Consider the following 17152-nt stretch of genomic DNA (forward strand, 5'->3'; position numbering starts at 1 on the left):
GGCAGGTGGCGCAATATATCAACAATATTTGCAGTGTAAAAGAAAAAGACCAGCTGCATCGTTCCATTAAATGCTTGTTTAATAAAATATTTGGTTAGATTTCTGCTAAATGATATTCACCACTGACATAATCAAAATGAAAAGATTTTGTAGTAAAAAAAAATACTAACGTTGAAAAATGTGTATTCCTAATTTCAGAAGGGGTGTGGAAATACTCATTCATGTCGAAAATTATCATTTATTTAAGGCTTCTATGCGAATGTTATCATTCCACAAAAAGCTCGAGATCAGGATGGCCAGTGCACAGACTGCTGGGGGTTGTTTTCTGTTTTACACGTGAACTGCGGGCGGAGTTTATCCAGTGTGTGTGTGTGGAGCTCGGCTGCCGCTGCAGGGCTTCCATTCATCACTCGCGTCTGGTTATCACTGCGTGTCTTCACGCGTTTGTGCTACGCAGCAAAAACATCTCATCTAATGTCGAAGATCGTCCAGGTCGGCAGAGGGTGAAGACATCAAGACAACCCCCATCGGGTCCTTCACGAGGATTTTTGAGCAGTTTGTGGACAGAATGTTGATGTGAGCTGCTACTGCAGAAACTCGAGGAGTATTTACAGCCACGGACCTGCACGCAACAACAAGCGCAACGCAATGATCTCTTCATCATATTAAAATCTATATTTGGTTGACTCGCCGGTGCTAGAGGGACTGCAGTGGTTTCCACCTCTGCTGACAAGGGGAAGCGGTCTCAAAATGGGGAACAGTTTCTCCAACATATCCGCTTTTCAGTCTCTCCACATAGTGATGCTCGGCTTGGACTCCGCAGGGAAAACCACGGTGCTTTACAGGCTGAAATTCAACGAGTTTGTTAACACCGTACCCACGATCGGATTCAACACGGAAAAGATCAAGCTGAGCAATGGTACAGCCAAAGGAATAAGTTGTCATTTTTGGGACGTCGGCGGACAGGAGAAACTCCGGCCCTTGTGGAAATCGTACAGTAGGTGCACGGACGGCATTATATATGTCGTGGACTCCGTAGACGTGGATCGGTTGGAGGAGGCAAAGACGGAGCTGCATAAAGTGACCAAATTCGCTGAAAACCAAGGTACGCCGCTGCTAGTCATTGCAAATAAACAAGACCTGCCTAAATCTCTGCCTGTGGCGGATATAGAGAAACAACTGGCCCTCCAGGAGCTCACGCCTGCCACTACATATCACATCCAACCAGCCTGTGCCATCATAGGCGAGGGGCTTCACGAGGGAATGGACAAACTGTATGAAATGATTGTCAAACGACGAAAAACCCTTAAACAGAAGAAGAAGCGATAAGTCTGTGAGCTTGAACGTGCCATTTACATCGCTGATGCCTTGAGGAGTTGTTGGGCATGGCGTCTCAACGTTGCACTGATAACGTTCATATGGATTGATGTTTGGATTTATGACATTTCAGATGTTGTGGTCGTGAGACGCATGGAATCGTGCAAGTGATTTCAACATCGAACCAAAACAATATGAAAACGAGTTTTATATAAAAGGGCTGGTCCCGTTTTATTGTGCATAGCCGGGTCATCGTGAGTTTGAAGGAGTTCTCTACTGTGCACTGTGAAAAACACTGTAACGTTGAAAGATGCCTGATATCATGTTGACTGTTTTACAATCTTTGGTAAAATACAAAGTGAAAAACATTGTATGGAGAACTGTAGCTTCACAATCCCAAAATGAATTTGGGGGTTGTGGAGCGTAAAATATGAAAAAGATTGCTGTAACGTCACAAGGCCTGAATGACTGTGGGCTCATGGAGATGTCTAGAAACTCTGAAGAACGTGTGATGGATTGGGCATTGACAGCAACACAGTCCATCTTTAAGCACTTTTTTTCTTACCAAGATAGTAGTGTACGACACTGTAGAGCAGATGTTAGACTGCCGGTGTACTGCAGAGTCAAAATGAATCCTGAAGTATTTTTCAATTAAAATGTGTGGTAAAGAAAATGCCTCATTTTCTCTCGCATTGATTAGTGGTTTGCATTAGTAATCTGAGGATTACAAGCATTTATAGTTATGTTTCCAAAGGTATGAATGGATTATTTGGCTTCCTGAGAGGAAGCTGTTTTAAAAAGCTAATTTAAAGGTCCAGTGTATGAAATGGCAACCAATGGCTCATTCCACCCCTACCCCCTTCTTTTTCGGAGCACTACGGTGGTTGACGCAGGACTAAGATGTTGTCACGTTTTCTCTTCTTTACCTAATGAGATAACAGATTTACGAATGTATTTACAACATGACGGATTCCATGTAAGGGGACCCGCGGTGTATGTAGATAGAAATAGCACATTCTAAGGTAATAAAAACATAACATTCATTATGCAAGCTGTTTATACACCTCTGAAGACATAGTTATGTATATTATATTGCATTTCTGTCAATAGATCCTCCGAAAATTACACATTGGACCTTTAAACTTTAAAGGGTGTGTTACCTTTTCAAAACAACAATTATCTTGGGTGGTTTCTGGCATCATCCTCTGGATAAATGATAGCTTAAATGCCAAGCTTTTAAAAGTACTTGTAGATCATTTAAAATCATTATTCCACATGTAGCTCTGAGGGCTTTAAGTTTAACAGGGCTTTAACCCGAATCCAAAATAAAAAAGTTTGATTGTGTTGGGTTAGGTTAGGTTCCTTTAAGGATGTGAGCTGTTATCTACATTTGGTTTTCTACCAAAACAATTGTTTAACGATTGACATATTTTTTTTACAATTGGATACCCATGTCCTCTTTTCTATGTCGCCAAACTGGAATAAATCCCTTTCCAGCCATGCTGACAATGGCGTCTTTCTGTCCCATACAACTCTTTCATCCCAAGAGGAATAAGATAGTGGGTCTATAGAAACCCCCCCTACAAAGAAACCAGGCTGGTCACATACAGGTGCAGTTAGCCAAGTGTTGTGGTCTTAACCTCACCTGAACCTTAAATTTGCGTGCATTAAAAACAAGTTTATAAACTGGAAATCTGTTAGTAAGAGTAATATCTCCTAGTGGGGGATAGTTGGGAGAAGAGCCACGTGTCTCGATGTGATACGTAAGATGATAATAGCCTCTGCAAACATGAAACTTTCAATAATATCAGGTTTCAAAGTGGCTTTTGTGGAGACAGAAAGCAATTCCCTATGCACCTCCAAATGGAGAAGAGATGGTGATGTCATAATAAGGTCATGGAGACAATCATTACTCTTTGTTTTGTCGATATAACATTTGAAGTATATGAAGTCCAGGATTAAGCACTCTTTAAATATGAAACGCATTTGTCCAGATTTCATCTCTTGCAAACTTCAGTGGAAAGATGTTTTATTAACAGACCCTTTGGTCTCGCGGCATTAAACTGTGATGAATCTTACATCAAAAAATTGAAGTGACAAAAGTAACTGGTGAGTCAAGGGAAACTGCTTTAAATTTCACAATTTCGTTTTTAAGGTTTCCAGATTGCATTACTAAAGGTTGTTACACTTTGTTAACCTCTTCAGTTCCCTTTAGATGTCATCTTTTCTCTTAACCTTATTTAAACATATTAGCCTGTGGTGTTTGACTAAATATTTCATTGTTCAATATCTAAAACAATACAAATACAAAAACAGACTTCAGAAGAAATATGGGGATATTTGAAACTGTTTGAGGGTGTGTTGTGTGTGATCCTCCACCTGTGGAACATACTGCAGGTTTGTTTTCTCAGCTGCATTGTGGTCTTGTGTTGGCTACTATTGTTTTGATGGTTGGCTTTATATAGGTTATTGTGTGTGTGCATGTGTGCGTGTGTGTGTGTGTGTGTTCATGTTTTTAAATCCCGGTGGGGACCTAAACCTGAATGCACACCAACACATGGGGACTCGTGTCACTGTGGGGACCAAAATTGAGGTCCTCATGGGCAAAAAAGCTTATAAATTGTACAGAACAATATTTTTTAAAAATCTAAAAATGCAAAAAGTTTTCTATGATCTTTAGGTTTAGGGGTTGGGTTAGAGATAGGGGAAAGAATACAGTTTGTACAGTATAAAAAACATTACGCCTATGGACTGTCCCCACGGAGATAATAAACCAGACACGTGTGTGTGTGTGTGCGCGTGTGTGCGCCTGTGTGTGTGTGTGTGTGTGTGTGTGTGTGTGTGTGTGTGTGTGTGTGTGTGTGTGTATGAGAGAACAAAAATATGGTTTGGATGTCTGGTTGTCTGTAGTCTAAAGTCTAAAAGTATCTGTTTAGAAAAAAAACTATTCATGCATTGTGACCCATTAGAAATATTCTTTTTTTCTCAGCTCTGTGCAAGCAGCAAATGTGGTCACCCTGTCAATCAAACGCAAACCTCTGGCCTTATGTGAGGTCTGCTGCTTTCTATGTGTTAATTGTGTGAACGAGTGGAGGTGCCCGAAAGAAAGAAAAGTGTGAGATGGCTGAGTGAGAAATCTAGGGAGGAGGGGAAAAGCTGTTTACTTTTCCCTGGAGGGGGATGGAGGACAGAGACTCATAATGGCTGTCTGTGTGTCGGGGGCAGGGTTGGGTATGTCCAGGTTCCTTGTGAGAGTATAAAGAAGAAACCTTCAGTAAATGGCTGCAAATCAATGTCCTCCCTCTCTCATGGGAGAGAGACGTACAGAATGACAGCCACATCCCCCACATTGCCCATCCGGTCACTGAGATTCAAGTTTCAAAAAATCGTAATCGTCCTTTAACGTTTACATTCTCAATGCATTATTAAATCTGCCATAGAAACACATGCGCTCTTTATGTTTTCAAATGGTGTTGTAAAAATGAGTTATAAATCATATAGAGATCATAACATGCGTAGAACTGCAGAAATTTGCAATGGCTTTCAACAGACAGTCGAAACATTTGTGGTTTTCAGTCAGCTCAGTACTGCTCTGTGAAATGTTTTGTGGTCATCTGTGGAAAGTTACAGAATTTATTTAACAATCACAGAGTGTCATTGGTAATGTATTCTGGCACTATAATGTATAGGATGTATAATATTATAGTATGTATTTTAGTTTGGAAGTCTGAATGAACAAACATAGATAGTGAAACCTAAGCATTCAAACCACCTATTTGTTAAATTTTTCAGCCTTTGAACGGGACTCAGGTCTACTTTTTCCCAGCATGCTCGACTGCACATACAGACATTGTGTGCAGTGACAGTGTCTGTTTCTGTAAATGCAACTGGTTTATCCTCATGACCAATTCAGAAGAGAGAGAGTATTTCTGGAATAGCCCATACCCCACTGCAAAATCCATGAGGAAAAATGTGAAAATGCACATTTCACCAATAGTCATGTAAAGACAACACTAAAAAAACCAGCATTGGATCAAAATAGGGCAATCCCAACCACTCCGTTATAAATTAACATGCTGGGTTGTTTCAACACATGCTGGGTTGTTTTAACCTTTGCAGGGTCAAATATGGGCGTTTTTTAGGTTAATTGAGCTCAACAGTTGGGTTTGTCTTAGAGGTGTAACGACACTTTGTAGTACGATGCAAAAATGTTACAATGCGCATCGTAGAGAGATGGGGATATTTTACGATATGATGTTCTTTTAATCCTATTCGTTGAGTGGTCAAGACGCTACCTACTCTGCCAAACCAGTTAGATTTTAGTAGACTAAATATAATGTAGATTTCGTCGACTAAAACTAGACTAAACTCAAATGATGGGCAAACCTGCAGGACAGAAGGTTCAGTTAAGGCTTAAAAAGTTACAATTATTTATTAAGTTGTATGTGCAAAAAAGTTACTGAAATTGTTAATTTTTTATGTTATTTTAATTTCAGTTTCATTTTTAAATTTTATTTAAAATACTGTGATGTGTATCGTGAGCCCAGCATCGAGATATGTACCGAATCGTTAGCTGGGTGTATCGTCACACCCCTAGTTTGTTTCTATTTGACCCAACGCTGGGTCAATATTTTTTCACCTCGGAATAAACAAGTATAGCTAGTCATAGCTGTACTGTACTGTACTGCAGTGCTTAAACCACATGGCCCAGCTGGAGTTATGAGAATGTGAGAGAGAGAAATATATTTTCCTTATTCTTGACTTTATTCCATTATTCAGAGAGCTGGATATGAAACATTATCTTACATGCTTCAGGCAGAACAGGCTTTTCCTGCTAGGACCAGCTTGCCTCTCTTATCGTTGATTTTAATTGTAACATAGCAACAGAAACCACAAATGGATGCTAGATCAGTGTGAAACAGCAGCTACACCCAACTGTCTTTTTGTTCTGTAGCCTATGGGGTAGAAATCTGGGTCACATCCCGCATCAACCTCTTCTACTCTTTTATGTTTTTAGGTCATTATACAATACTTTGATTGTTTGTTTTTAGTGGCATGAGGGTAAATATAATATAACACACCACAAGAAAGTCAAGTAATGAAGTTATTATACATCCACATTTGTTCAAATGAAACACTTTGATAACATCAGAAATTTGTAAACGTATTCAAACAGTTTTTTGATTAACAGTCTCTGTTTACTTTAACCAAGACCCTGCTATCTTTGAATCTCAATGGTAGATGTACATTGATGATATGCAATGGACACATTTCCATCATTTATGTTTCTGATACTCGAGTTTTCACGTTTTGAAGCCACCTCCACTTTCCTTGAAAATGTGAGACAGCTACTGAAATGAATATGATTTGCATCTTCAATTCTCAGCAGCCCAAGCTGGGAAAGTCCTTTCAGATGGAAATGGTGCGACTTTTTGTTACCCTGCTCTCTATTGTTCCTCTCTCTCTCTGTCCCACCCTATCTGACTCTGTTATTATTCCTCATGCCCTGTTTGACTGAGTCAGCAATAGCAGAAGTTTTGCCATTACAGCAATAAGGTTCATTTTCACTGGATTTTCCTACACTGCGCGTAAATCAGATCTGTCACATCAGACCAGCTATTGTTGAACGTCCCAAAATCTCGTTTGAAATCTATGGGTGACAGGTCTTTTTCAGTCTATGCTCCTAAACTCTGGAATACGCTACCGGTAACGATCAGAGCCTCTCCTACATTAACTGCTTTTAAAACATCTATTAAGACATTTTCTTTTTTCTCATGCTTATTTATAAGTAGGTTTTTATTTTGTATTTTTTTACTGTACTAGGGGTTGTAGTTTGTGTAGATTTCTTTTTATGAAATATCATGTAATGTATGTTGTATACTTGTTTTTAGTTTAAATACTCATTTGTCATGATTTGTTCTTTTTAAGTATGTTGTTACTATTGCTATGTGAAGCACTTTGGTCAACACCCGTGTTGTTTTAAGGCGCTATACAAATAAACTTGACCTTGTGACTGATTTCACACAGCATACTCAATTTTATATATACATACTTATGCATATATTCCTAAAAATATATTTTTATTATTATGAATGTTATATACTTATATCATGTGAATCAACCATTACAAAAGTTACATATACACAGTGAAAGTGTCATGGCCGACAAAGCTGAGAGAGACCCAAATGCGGGGAGAACAAAGTTTTATTAATAATAGGCAACAGTCACAACACCAAACAGCCAGAGGAAACTCGGTCGCGGGAAACAGGTAGATACACCACCGGAACGGCTGAGAACTCCAAAGAGCGTCGAGCATCCACCGCCGGGGTAAGAGGTCTGTCGTCTGGGTTCGAGGAACTCCCTCAAACAAACTCTCACGAGGAAAGAGAGGTGATAAGTCCGGGTGGTGATAGCGACCCAGAGGTGACTGCTGCTAATCCGGAAGTGGAGGAAGGCCACCGGTCGGGACGCCAATGGTAGCTGCGGAGACAGAGCGCAAACCTGGGGACGTGACAGGAGAGTGGTGAGAGCAACACTGGACAGGCTAGGAAGAACAGAGTGAAGCACGGTCGTGATAGCAATGACGAAAGCGGAACTAGGACTAGGACTATGGCTAGGACTGTGGCTAAGGCTAGGAAACACTAGGTAAAAAAACAATAGGTGAGCCGCAGCTACACCTAGGTCAGTCTGAGTAGGAAATTACATACAACGGTCAGACACAAGACAAGAGACATCGAGGGATTATAAAGGGAAAGAAGATGAGGATAGAATAGTCAACAGGTGTGGGGCAATCGCAGGGATAAGCAAGCTAATGAGAGAAGTGAGAACAGGGGTGTGAGAGTCGAGTGGAAAAATACCAGTGCAAGGAAAACCCTAACGGAGACACGAGGGCAGGAACAATGACGCAGACTCCGAGCACGTGGTCAGCCGTCAGTCGACCCGAGAACTGGCAGGGTTGAGATGAGATATGACTACGGGTTTTACCCTGGACACATGAAATACAGGGTGAACTCGACCAAGAGTAGGAGAAAGCTTGAGCTGCACGGCAACCGGATTAACCACCTTGGCGATACGGAATGCCCCAATGAACCTGGGGGTCAGCTTGCGTGAAGGCACCCGGAGAGGCAGGTCCTTGGTGGAAAGCCATACCCGTTGACCGCACACATAGGTGGGGGAGAGGTCCGGTGATGGTCGGCCGCTGCTTTGGTCCTCAGGGAGGTTCGGGCCAAAACCTCTCTGGCCCTCGTCGAAGTCCGGTGGCACCGTCAGACAAAGGCCAGAGCTGAGGGGACCGCAGCATCAAGTTCCTGAAGGGAAAATAGAGGAGGTTCATACCCAAGAGAGCATTCAAATGGAGACATACCTGTGCCCGAGACAGGAAGGGAGTTGTGAGCGTATTCCACCCATGAGAGCTGTTGGCTCCAGGAGCTGGGATTGTTGGATGTCAGACAGCGGAGTCTCCGTCCAAGTTCCTGATTGGCTCGCTCGCACTGTCCATTGGTCTGAGGATGGAAGCCAGAGGACAGACTCGTAGAGGCCCCGATCTGCCTACAGAACTCTTTCCAGAAACGGGAGGTGAACTGAGGACCCCTATCGGACACAACGTCGACCGGAAGACCGTGGAGTCGGAAGACGTGGTCCAGCATCAGTTGGGACATCTCCTGGGCGGAGGGAAGCTTGGGAAGAGAAATAAAATGGGCCGTCTTGGAGAACCGGTCCACCACCGTGAGGATAACGGTATTGCCTCTTGACATAGGAAGGCCAGTGACAAAGTCCAGAGCAATGTGTGACCAGGGTCGGGAGGGAATGGGAAGGGGCCGGAGCAGACCTGCAGGTGGACGGCGAGAGGTCTTGCTCTGAGCGCAGACCGGGCAAGCCAACACGAACTGTCTGACATCGTCGGAGGCCGATGGCCACCAAAACTGTTGATGTACGCTCGCCAGGGTTCCCTTGACTCCTGGATGGCCGACCAGCCTGGAGGAATGACACCACTGGAGGACCTCCGAGCGCAGCCGAGGAAGAACGAACAGCCGACCCGCCGGGCACCCTTTCGGCACTTGCACCCTGTGACCGGCCTCCACCACCCGCTGTTCGATCTCCCAGGCAAGAGCCCCAACCACTCTATCCCTAGGAAGGATAGAGTCGACCGGTTCCTCTCTGCCCAGGCTCTCGAACAGGCGGGAGAGGGCATCAGGCTTAACATTCTTGGAACCTGGCCGGTACGACAGGGTGAAGTTAAACCTGCCGAAAAACAGGGCCCAAGCGGGCCTGACGAGAGTTCAATCTCTTGGCTGAACGGACATATTCTAAGTTCTTATGGTCCGTCAAGACCAAGAACGGCTGCACCGATCCTTCCAACCAGTGCCGCCACTCACCCAAAGCTAGACGAACCGCCAGCAGCTCTCTATTGCCGATATCGTAATTCCGTTCAGCAGGGCTCAGGCGATGTGAAAAGAAGGCGCACGGGTGCACCTTCTCATCATGACTGGCACTCTGGGACAAGACTGCGCCTACCCCGACATCGGAAGCATCAACCTCGACAATAAACTGACTTTCAGGATCTGGAAAACAGAGCACAGGTGCAGAGACAAACCAGGACTTGAGTTTCTCAAAGGCTACCTGAGCAAGGGGATTCCAGGAGAACGGGACCTTGGTGGAGGTCAACGTCGTGAGCGGTGCGGCCACCTGGCCAAAGCCCCGGATGAATCGCCTGTAAAAGTTGGCGAACCCCAGGAACCGCTGCAGTGCTTTACGAGAGTCGGGAATGGGCCATGTGGCGACAGCCTTAACCTTGGCATCGTCCCGTCCCACGCCTCGGGGAGAAATCACGTGACCAAGGAACGAAACGGTATCGGAGTGGAATTCGCACTTCTCCGCCTTGACGAATAACTGATTCTAGAGAATGCGCCGGAGAACCCCTCTGACATGTTGGGTGTGTTCCTGGAGAGAAGGGGAAAAAATAAGGATATCATCCAGGTACACAAAGACAAACCGATTAATCATGTCACCCAACACGTCATTGATGAGGCTCTGGAAGATGGCAGGAGTATTGGTCAGCCCGAACGGAAGAACCAAATACTTATAATGTCCTGATGGTGTATTAAATGCCATCTTCCACTCGTCCCCCCTCGCGAATGTGGACCAGGTGATAGGCGTTGCGGAGGTCTAACTTAGTGAAGACCCGAGCGCCCTGTAACAGTTCGAAGGCAGACGACATTAAAGGCAAGGGGTACTTATTTTTAACAGTAATCTCGTTCAAACCTCGATAGTCAATACAGGGGCGAAGGGAGCCGTCCTTCTTCTGCACGAAGAAGAAACCCGCACCGGCTGGCGAGGAGGAAAGCCGGATGAGCCCGGCGTTAATGGATTCACGAATATACTTGTCCATGGCCTCTCTTTCAGGACCCGAAAGGGAAAATAACCGACCCTTGGGCGGAGAAGTGCCCGGGAGCAGGTCAATGGCGCAGTCGTAGGGCCGATGCGGAGGAAGGGATGTGGCCCGGGACTTGCTAAACACGGACTGCAGATCGTGGTACTCCTCCGGGACTCCGGTCAAGTCAGCGTCACTAACCTGCAACACAGGAGACACAGAAACAGGAGAGGGAGCAGGACCAAGACAAGAAACATGACAAACAGGGCTCCACGCTAAAACAGAAGTATTCACCCAATCAATGAGAGGATTATGCTGTGACAACCACGGATGCCCTAATACAAGAGGGTTAGTGGGGGAATCGAGGATGTACAGCCTAATCGTCTCACAGTGATTACCCGACAGAAAAAGGCTTACGTGAGAGGTGACGTGGGTGACGGTGCATAGAGGCAGTCCCGCCAGCATCACGGCTGAGATCGGCGGATCTATGGGAGAATAGGAATGCCCCACTTCCGAGCTGTAGTCCCGTCCAAGAAGTTGCCTTCCGCCCCGGAGTCGACCAGGGCCAATCCAGAGTGGGTTGTGAGGCCGGAGGTGAGGTGAAACCTCCCGGTTGGCATCCCGGCTGGACTCACCGCGTCGCCAGGAGTGTGGAGAGGAGCGGCGACGGGCACTAATCCGGCTCTCAACTCGGAGGCAGAGGTTGATCATCTCCTCCAAATCTTGAGGGGGATCCAGTGCTTCGATCTCATCAGCGATGCTGGGGTTAAGGCCGTCGAGAAAACGTGCGCGTAGCGCCCCTGCATTACAGTCACACGCCATGGCTAATGTCTTGGAAGCGAATAGCATAGTCCGTGATCGTGCCTCTTCCCTGGATGACACGTGAGAGCTGAGCCGCCGCCTCATCACCGCGAGCCGACCTATCGAACAGGCTAGTCATCTCCTCACGGAACTCTCGAAAGGAACGGCAACAAGGGTCCTGGGCTTCCCACACCGCGACCCCCCCACTGGCGTGCCTTCCCCGTCAATAAAGTTAGTATGAAAGCAATCCTCTGTTGAATATCGGCGGGGCTGGAGGGCGAACACCAGAGAGCACTGCGACAGAAACGCCCGACAGGAGTTGGGATCCCCGTCGTAAAGTGGGGGGCTGTTGGCATGGGGTTCTGGTTCACTTGAGGCTCCGCGTGGAAGAGAAAACTGTGATCCCGCAGCTCCGTCGGTACCTCGGAGTAATTCCGAAACCTGAAGTTGCGGTGAGGCGCAAGGCCTGCTGTCCCAGCAGAACGCCCTGCTGTTGAAGCGCCGTGCGTAAGGGATCCGGTCCCGCTGGGTCGTGATGTTGGTCTGACCGTTCTGTCATGGCCGACAAAGTTGAGAGAGACCCAAATCCGGGGAGAACAAAGTTTTATTAATAATAGGCAACAGTCACAACACCAAACAGCCAGAGGAAACTCGGTCGCGGGAAACAGGTAGATACACCACCGGAACGGCTGAGAACTCAGAAGAGCGTCGAGCATCCACCGCCGGGGTAAGAGGTCAGTCGTCTGGGTTCGAGGAACTCCCTCAAACAAACTCTCACGAGGAGAGAGAGATGATAAGTCCGGGTGGTGATAGCGACCCAGAGGTGACTGCTGCTAATCCGGAAGTGGAGGAAGGCCGCCGGTCGGGACACCAACGGGAGCTGCGGAGACAGAGAGCAAACCTGGGGACGTGACAGGAGAGTGGTGAGAGCAACACCGGACAGGCTAGGAAGAACAGAGTGAAGCACGGTCGTGATAGCAATGACAAAAGCGGAACTAGGACTAGGACTATGGCTAGGAGTGTGGCTAAGGCTAGGAAACACTAGGTAAAAAAACAATAGGCGAGTCGCAGCTACACCTAGGTCAGTCTGAGTAGGAAATTGCATACAACGGTCAGACACAAGACAAGAGACGTTGAGGGATTATAAAGGGAAAGAAGATGAGGATAGAATAGTCAACAGTTGTGGGGCAATCGCAGGGATAAGCGAGCTAATGAGGGAAGTGAGAACAGGGGTGTGAGAGTCGAGTGGAAAAACACCAGTGCAAGGAAAACCCTAACGGAGACACGAGGGCGGGAACAATGATGCAGACTACGAACACGTGGTCAGCTGTCAGTCGACGGCTTCCACATGCTCGACAAAAACAAGACCGCTCCCGTGCAGACAATACCCCGACCCGACCTGAGTCGTGACAGAAAGTGCATATAGTTCACAAAATTATCAATTTAGAAATAAGAAATGAGGCCACAACTAAGATATAAATCAAAGACGTCTTGTACATTTAAAATGATCCTGCTCATCAGAGCAGATGCTAATTATTCTGGTGTATAGTTTAATTATTTGATGTTCATATTTTACACGCGTTTTAATAATCAGCTGTTTAGATGAGGTGTTATGAAATAGCATACATGCTTTATGTTGTCTTTGAAATTAGAATGCAAGTCTACATGAATTTATTTGCTTAAAAAATTCTGTATACACTCTTAAAAAAGGTGCTTAAAGGTTCTACACTGTGATGCCATAGAGGAACCATTTTTGGTTCCACAAAGAACCATTTGGTCAAAAAATCTTTTAAGAACCATCTCTTTCTTACCTTTTTATAATCTAAAATTTACCTTTAACGTCCGAAGAACCTTTCGGTTTCACAAAAGGTTCTTTGTGGCAAAAAAGGTTCTTCAGATTATAAAAAGGTAAGAAAGAGGTGGTTCTTCGAAGAACCTTTGACTGAATGGTTCTTTGTAGAACCAAACATAGTTCTTCTATGGCATTGCTGTGAAGAACCTTTTAAGCACCTTTATTTTTAAGAGGGTATTACTCTTTAAAACAATATGTGCTTCAAAAGGTTCTTTGATGCCATAGAAGAACCTTTTGGTTCCATGAAAAAAGGTTCTTCAGAATCGGATTACTAAAAAAGTAAGAAAGAGATGGTTCTTCAAAGAACCTTTGGCTGAATGATTCTTTGTGGAACCAAAAATGGTTCTTCTATGGCATCGCTTAAGCACCTTTATTTTTAAGAGTGTAATTAATTTATTCTGCCTGTGAAAGTATGTTTCACCTGATTACTCAGATAACATGTTGCAACTAAACACTCAGTTCATACCATGAGACTTAATGTTATAATATTAAAATCAAGCTTTGTTGTCACTGTTCTGTTCTTTTATATTAGGAATCGTTCTGTCATCATTTACTCATCCTCATGTTATACCAACTCAAATGACTTGAAATGCCTTCTTCTAAACATAAGAATGATGTAATGCATTGTCAGTTGGGTGGATTCAGTATGGCAGCACACTCCTTTTTTGCTCCAAAGAAGTCGTATGAGTTTGAAACATTTTTGGATAAACTTTTTCTGTTCTGTGGTTTGTTGTTTTGCAACATCTTTAAAATGTCTCCACAAATGTACTTTTACACTTTGACTAATCTCTTTTTATGTGGATATTGATATGTCTGAAAGGGGCCATGTTTTACTGAACATTTTATGCTGAATTATCTCAACCAAATGTATATGCAGAGGTTCAGCTATGCTAAATTTCCTTTAACGTCATTTTGATTTCTCAACGAAACAGCCGTTGAGGTGGAGTGTTGCCTGCTTACCTGGTACATGTCTCAGATGTCTCAGACATTGACTGTAAACCAAAACAATGGCAGTGAGTTAAAGGTGTGACTTTGAGGAATGCAGAATATAGGTAGGCAGACCGCGATTGTTTATGGGAAACCTGTCTTTCCTCCCCAACACTTAACTGTGTCTGTACAACTGTTTGAATGGTTTTATATTTTGCTGCTACAAGCATGACATGTTGTGTAACATAATGATAGTCCTATGCACAGTATGGCTGCCGTCGCATCATCTAGGTGGATGCTGCACATTGGTGGTTGTTGAGGAGATTCCCCCTTCCATGTAAAGCGCTTTGAGTGCCCAGAAAAGTGCTATATAAATGTAACTAATTATTAATATTATTATATGATCTAATGTTGTCTAAATGTTGTGTATGGTGTACATACTGTATGTGTAAGTGGAAAACAATAAAGAGTGGATTTGGGTTTGGGAGTGTGTATGTGTGTGTTGAGTGGGTCAAAGCCCTTCACAAAAATTCCACTTACTTGGGGGTTGAAGGCCAAGCAGCACTATTTGCTTGATTGAGCCTTTTTGTGAAATCTGTCACAGGTCAAAGGTTAAAGTTCTATGAGTCCATGCATGCTTGAGTAAACAAACGAGCTTTGGGCACAGCAGTTAAAGGCGGGGTAACCGAATTACGCTTTAGACAACTGAGTCGGGCCGAGTACCAAAACAACCTTGTAGCCAATCAGCAGTAAGGTGTACAGTGCACAGGACGGACCTTAGCCGAGCGCTGAAGAAAGGGAAAGATGGGGGTAGGGGTGTGTTTGTTTTGGTGATTTGAACATCAACAACGGCTAAGAGAAATCGGAGACCCCGCCTTTAAACTAAAAGATGATACAACTACAGAACCACAACATCCTGGAGAAACCTAATCATTCATTAGGCTTAAAGAAATATAACAAAAGACACCCAGAGACATTGTATATACCCAAGAGTCAATCGTGATTTTAATGTACATTTCAGTACAGTTAGTTTGTAAAAACTGTTTAGTTAAAAACAACACAATCTGTCCTTAATTGAACACATCTCTATGTCTAGTTAAGGACAACACATTTTGTGTTACTTTTGACTCCCTTTTATTTATTTAACACAAAATGGCTTATATTGTGTTCAAATTCCATAACAGAAAAATGTGTTATTATTTAAAACATCCTTATGTAGCATGCAAGGCCACTTCGTGCACTGCTTTATAATACGTAACACCTTGTTGAACATAAATCGAACCCCACTGGTTGTTTATTACAAAACGACTGCCAAGAAAAAACAAAACAGTCTAGTCATTGTTTGTTCTCTTGTAATAGTGTCGGCTTTGTCGCATAGTGTTAAACTCACCACTAGCAGTGTGTGGGTGTAACAGATGAGCGCAGTTTTCTTATGAGAAAAGCTGGTGTGATAGACTAACACTATCCGCTAGTGGGATGTGCTTGTCTCACAGTTCAGTTTTCCATTTCCTAACAAACACGACCTAATAAATAAATCAATCAATCATTTCTTTACATTAAATGAATGAAATTAAAATTAATTAATTAATAAAAAGACAGTAGTGAACGATGTAAATTGGTCTTCAACGATTAGCTTACATTTGAACTGACCCTTTTATAACCATTGTTTGCAATATACTGTATCATAACAATACCAAGTTACACATTTGTTTATTTCATTGATGGAGTTGTCATTAAAAAGACCTTTGGTTGCAAAATTTACACAGGTCTATTGATTGTTCCAAACTCACAAGGCGCCTTAAAGCATCACGTCTCCTCAAACTCGGTCAGACAGACAGATTATAAATGCATGATTAATGACTCGGCTGGTTCGCTCTAACTCATTATCTCCTAAAATATTCCACATGACCCCACAGCATGCTGCAAATGAAGTGAAAAGCAGTGCAAGAATCCTTTAAACAGAAAAGACGCTCTTGGATACAGAATCCTTTGACTGTGTTAGAGGGGAGGAGAGCTTTTGTAAGTAATAATGACTAAGGCCCAATCCCAATTCTATTTTCTACCCCTTCGCCTACCCCTCGCGCCTTCCCCTTGCCCCTTGAAACAAAGTGGCAAGGGGAAGGGCTACAAATTTTCCACTAAGAAATGGGACACCACTACTACACTGGCATACGTCATCAGAGTCGGCGCCAGGGTGCACAAAATGAGGAGGCTGCTATGTTTAGTGGGGGGGCCAGGGTTTCGGGGTTTAGAATGGGCTGGTGTCCCGAAATGTCATCCTACCCGTCAGATTATCCTACCAGGCATGCGCACATCAATGTGCTCATTTTCTTGCGCTATAAAATCATCCTACTTGTTTATTTTATACTGCTACGGGAATCTGATTGTGTATTTTCGTTGTTAAATCATTCTAGGCCTACATATTTATTTAGTACTGGTTGTAAAATAGGGTATTGCACTGTAAATTAATCATACATTTTCTTTTATGCTGGTAGGATAATCTGACAGTCTCAAATTGAACAATTCTAAATGTCCATTTCGAGGACAGCATTGCATATTTTGCATAGCTTTTTCAAAGCTAATAAATTGAACTAATCTAAAAGACATGAAAGACACTGAAACTGAAAGGCTAATTTTTTTAATATCAACTTGGAGGAGAGCAAATGTTGTATGACGTTTTGACAAAAAGAACTGGAAATACACTGATATAGCCTACATAAATTCAGCGGAAGTTAATAAATGAATATTATTAATTTAGTCGCATATATAGAAAAAAATATATAGAAAAATATTAAAAGCAGGCTTTAAAGAAAAAAATTACAGAAAAAGTATACAGGGGACTGTTCCCCAGTAGAGCTTTATGTCTAACAAAACGATCGCATCAT

At 43.5% G+C, this 17152-nt stretch overlaps 1 protein-coding gene across 1 annotated transcript; it reads left to right on the forward strand.

Annotated features, from left to right (window-relative positions):
* Window positions 1-672: 672 nt before the first annotated feature.
* Window positions 673-2925, forward strand: arl4cb (ADP-ribosylation factor-like 4Cb). The gene has a single exon (XM_057335697.1). The coding sequence runs from the start codon at window positions 751-753 to the stop codon at window positions 1327-1329; it is 579 nt and encodes a 192-aa protein (XP_057191680.1). The 5' UTR covers window positions 673-750; the 3' UTR covers window positions 1330-2925.
* Window positions 2926-17152: the final 14227 nt, after the last annotated feature.

Source organism: Triplophysa rosa, linkage group LG6 (genome assembly GCF_024868665.1).
Source record: "Triplophysa rosa linkage group LG6, Trosa_1v2, whole genome shotgun sequence".
Classification (NCBI taxonomy): Eukaryota; Metazoa; Chordata; class Actinopteri; order Cypriniformes; family Nemacheilidae; genus Triplophysa; species Triplophysa rosa.

What these genes read in the sequence shown, in the direction of transcription:
- arl4cb (XM_057335697.1), top strand. Translation starts at nt 751, where the DNA reads ATGGGGAACAGTTTCTCCAACATATCCGCTTTTCAGTCTCTCCACATA.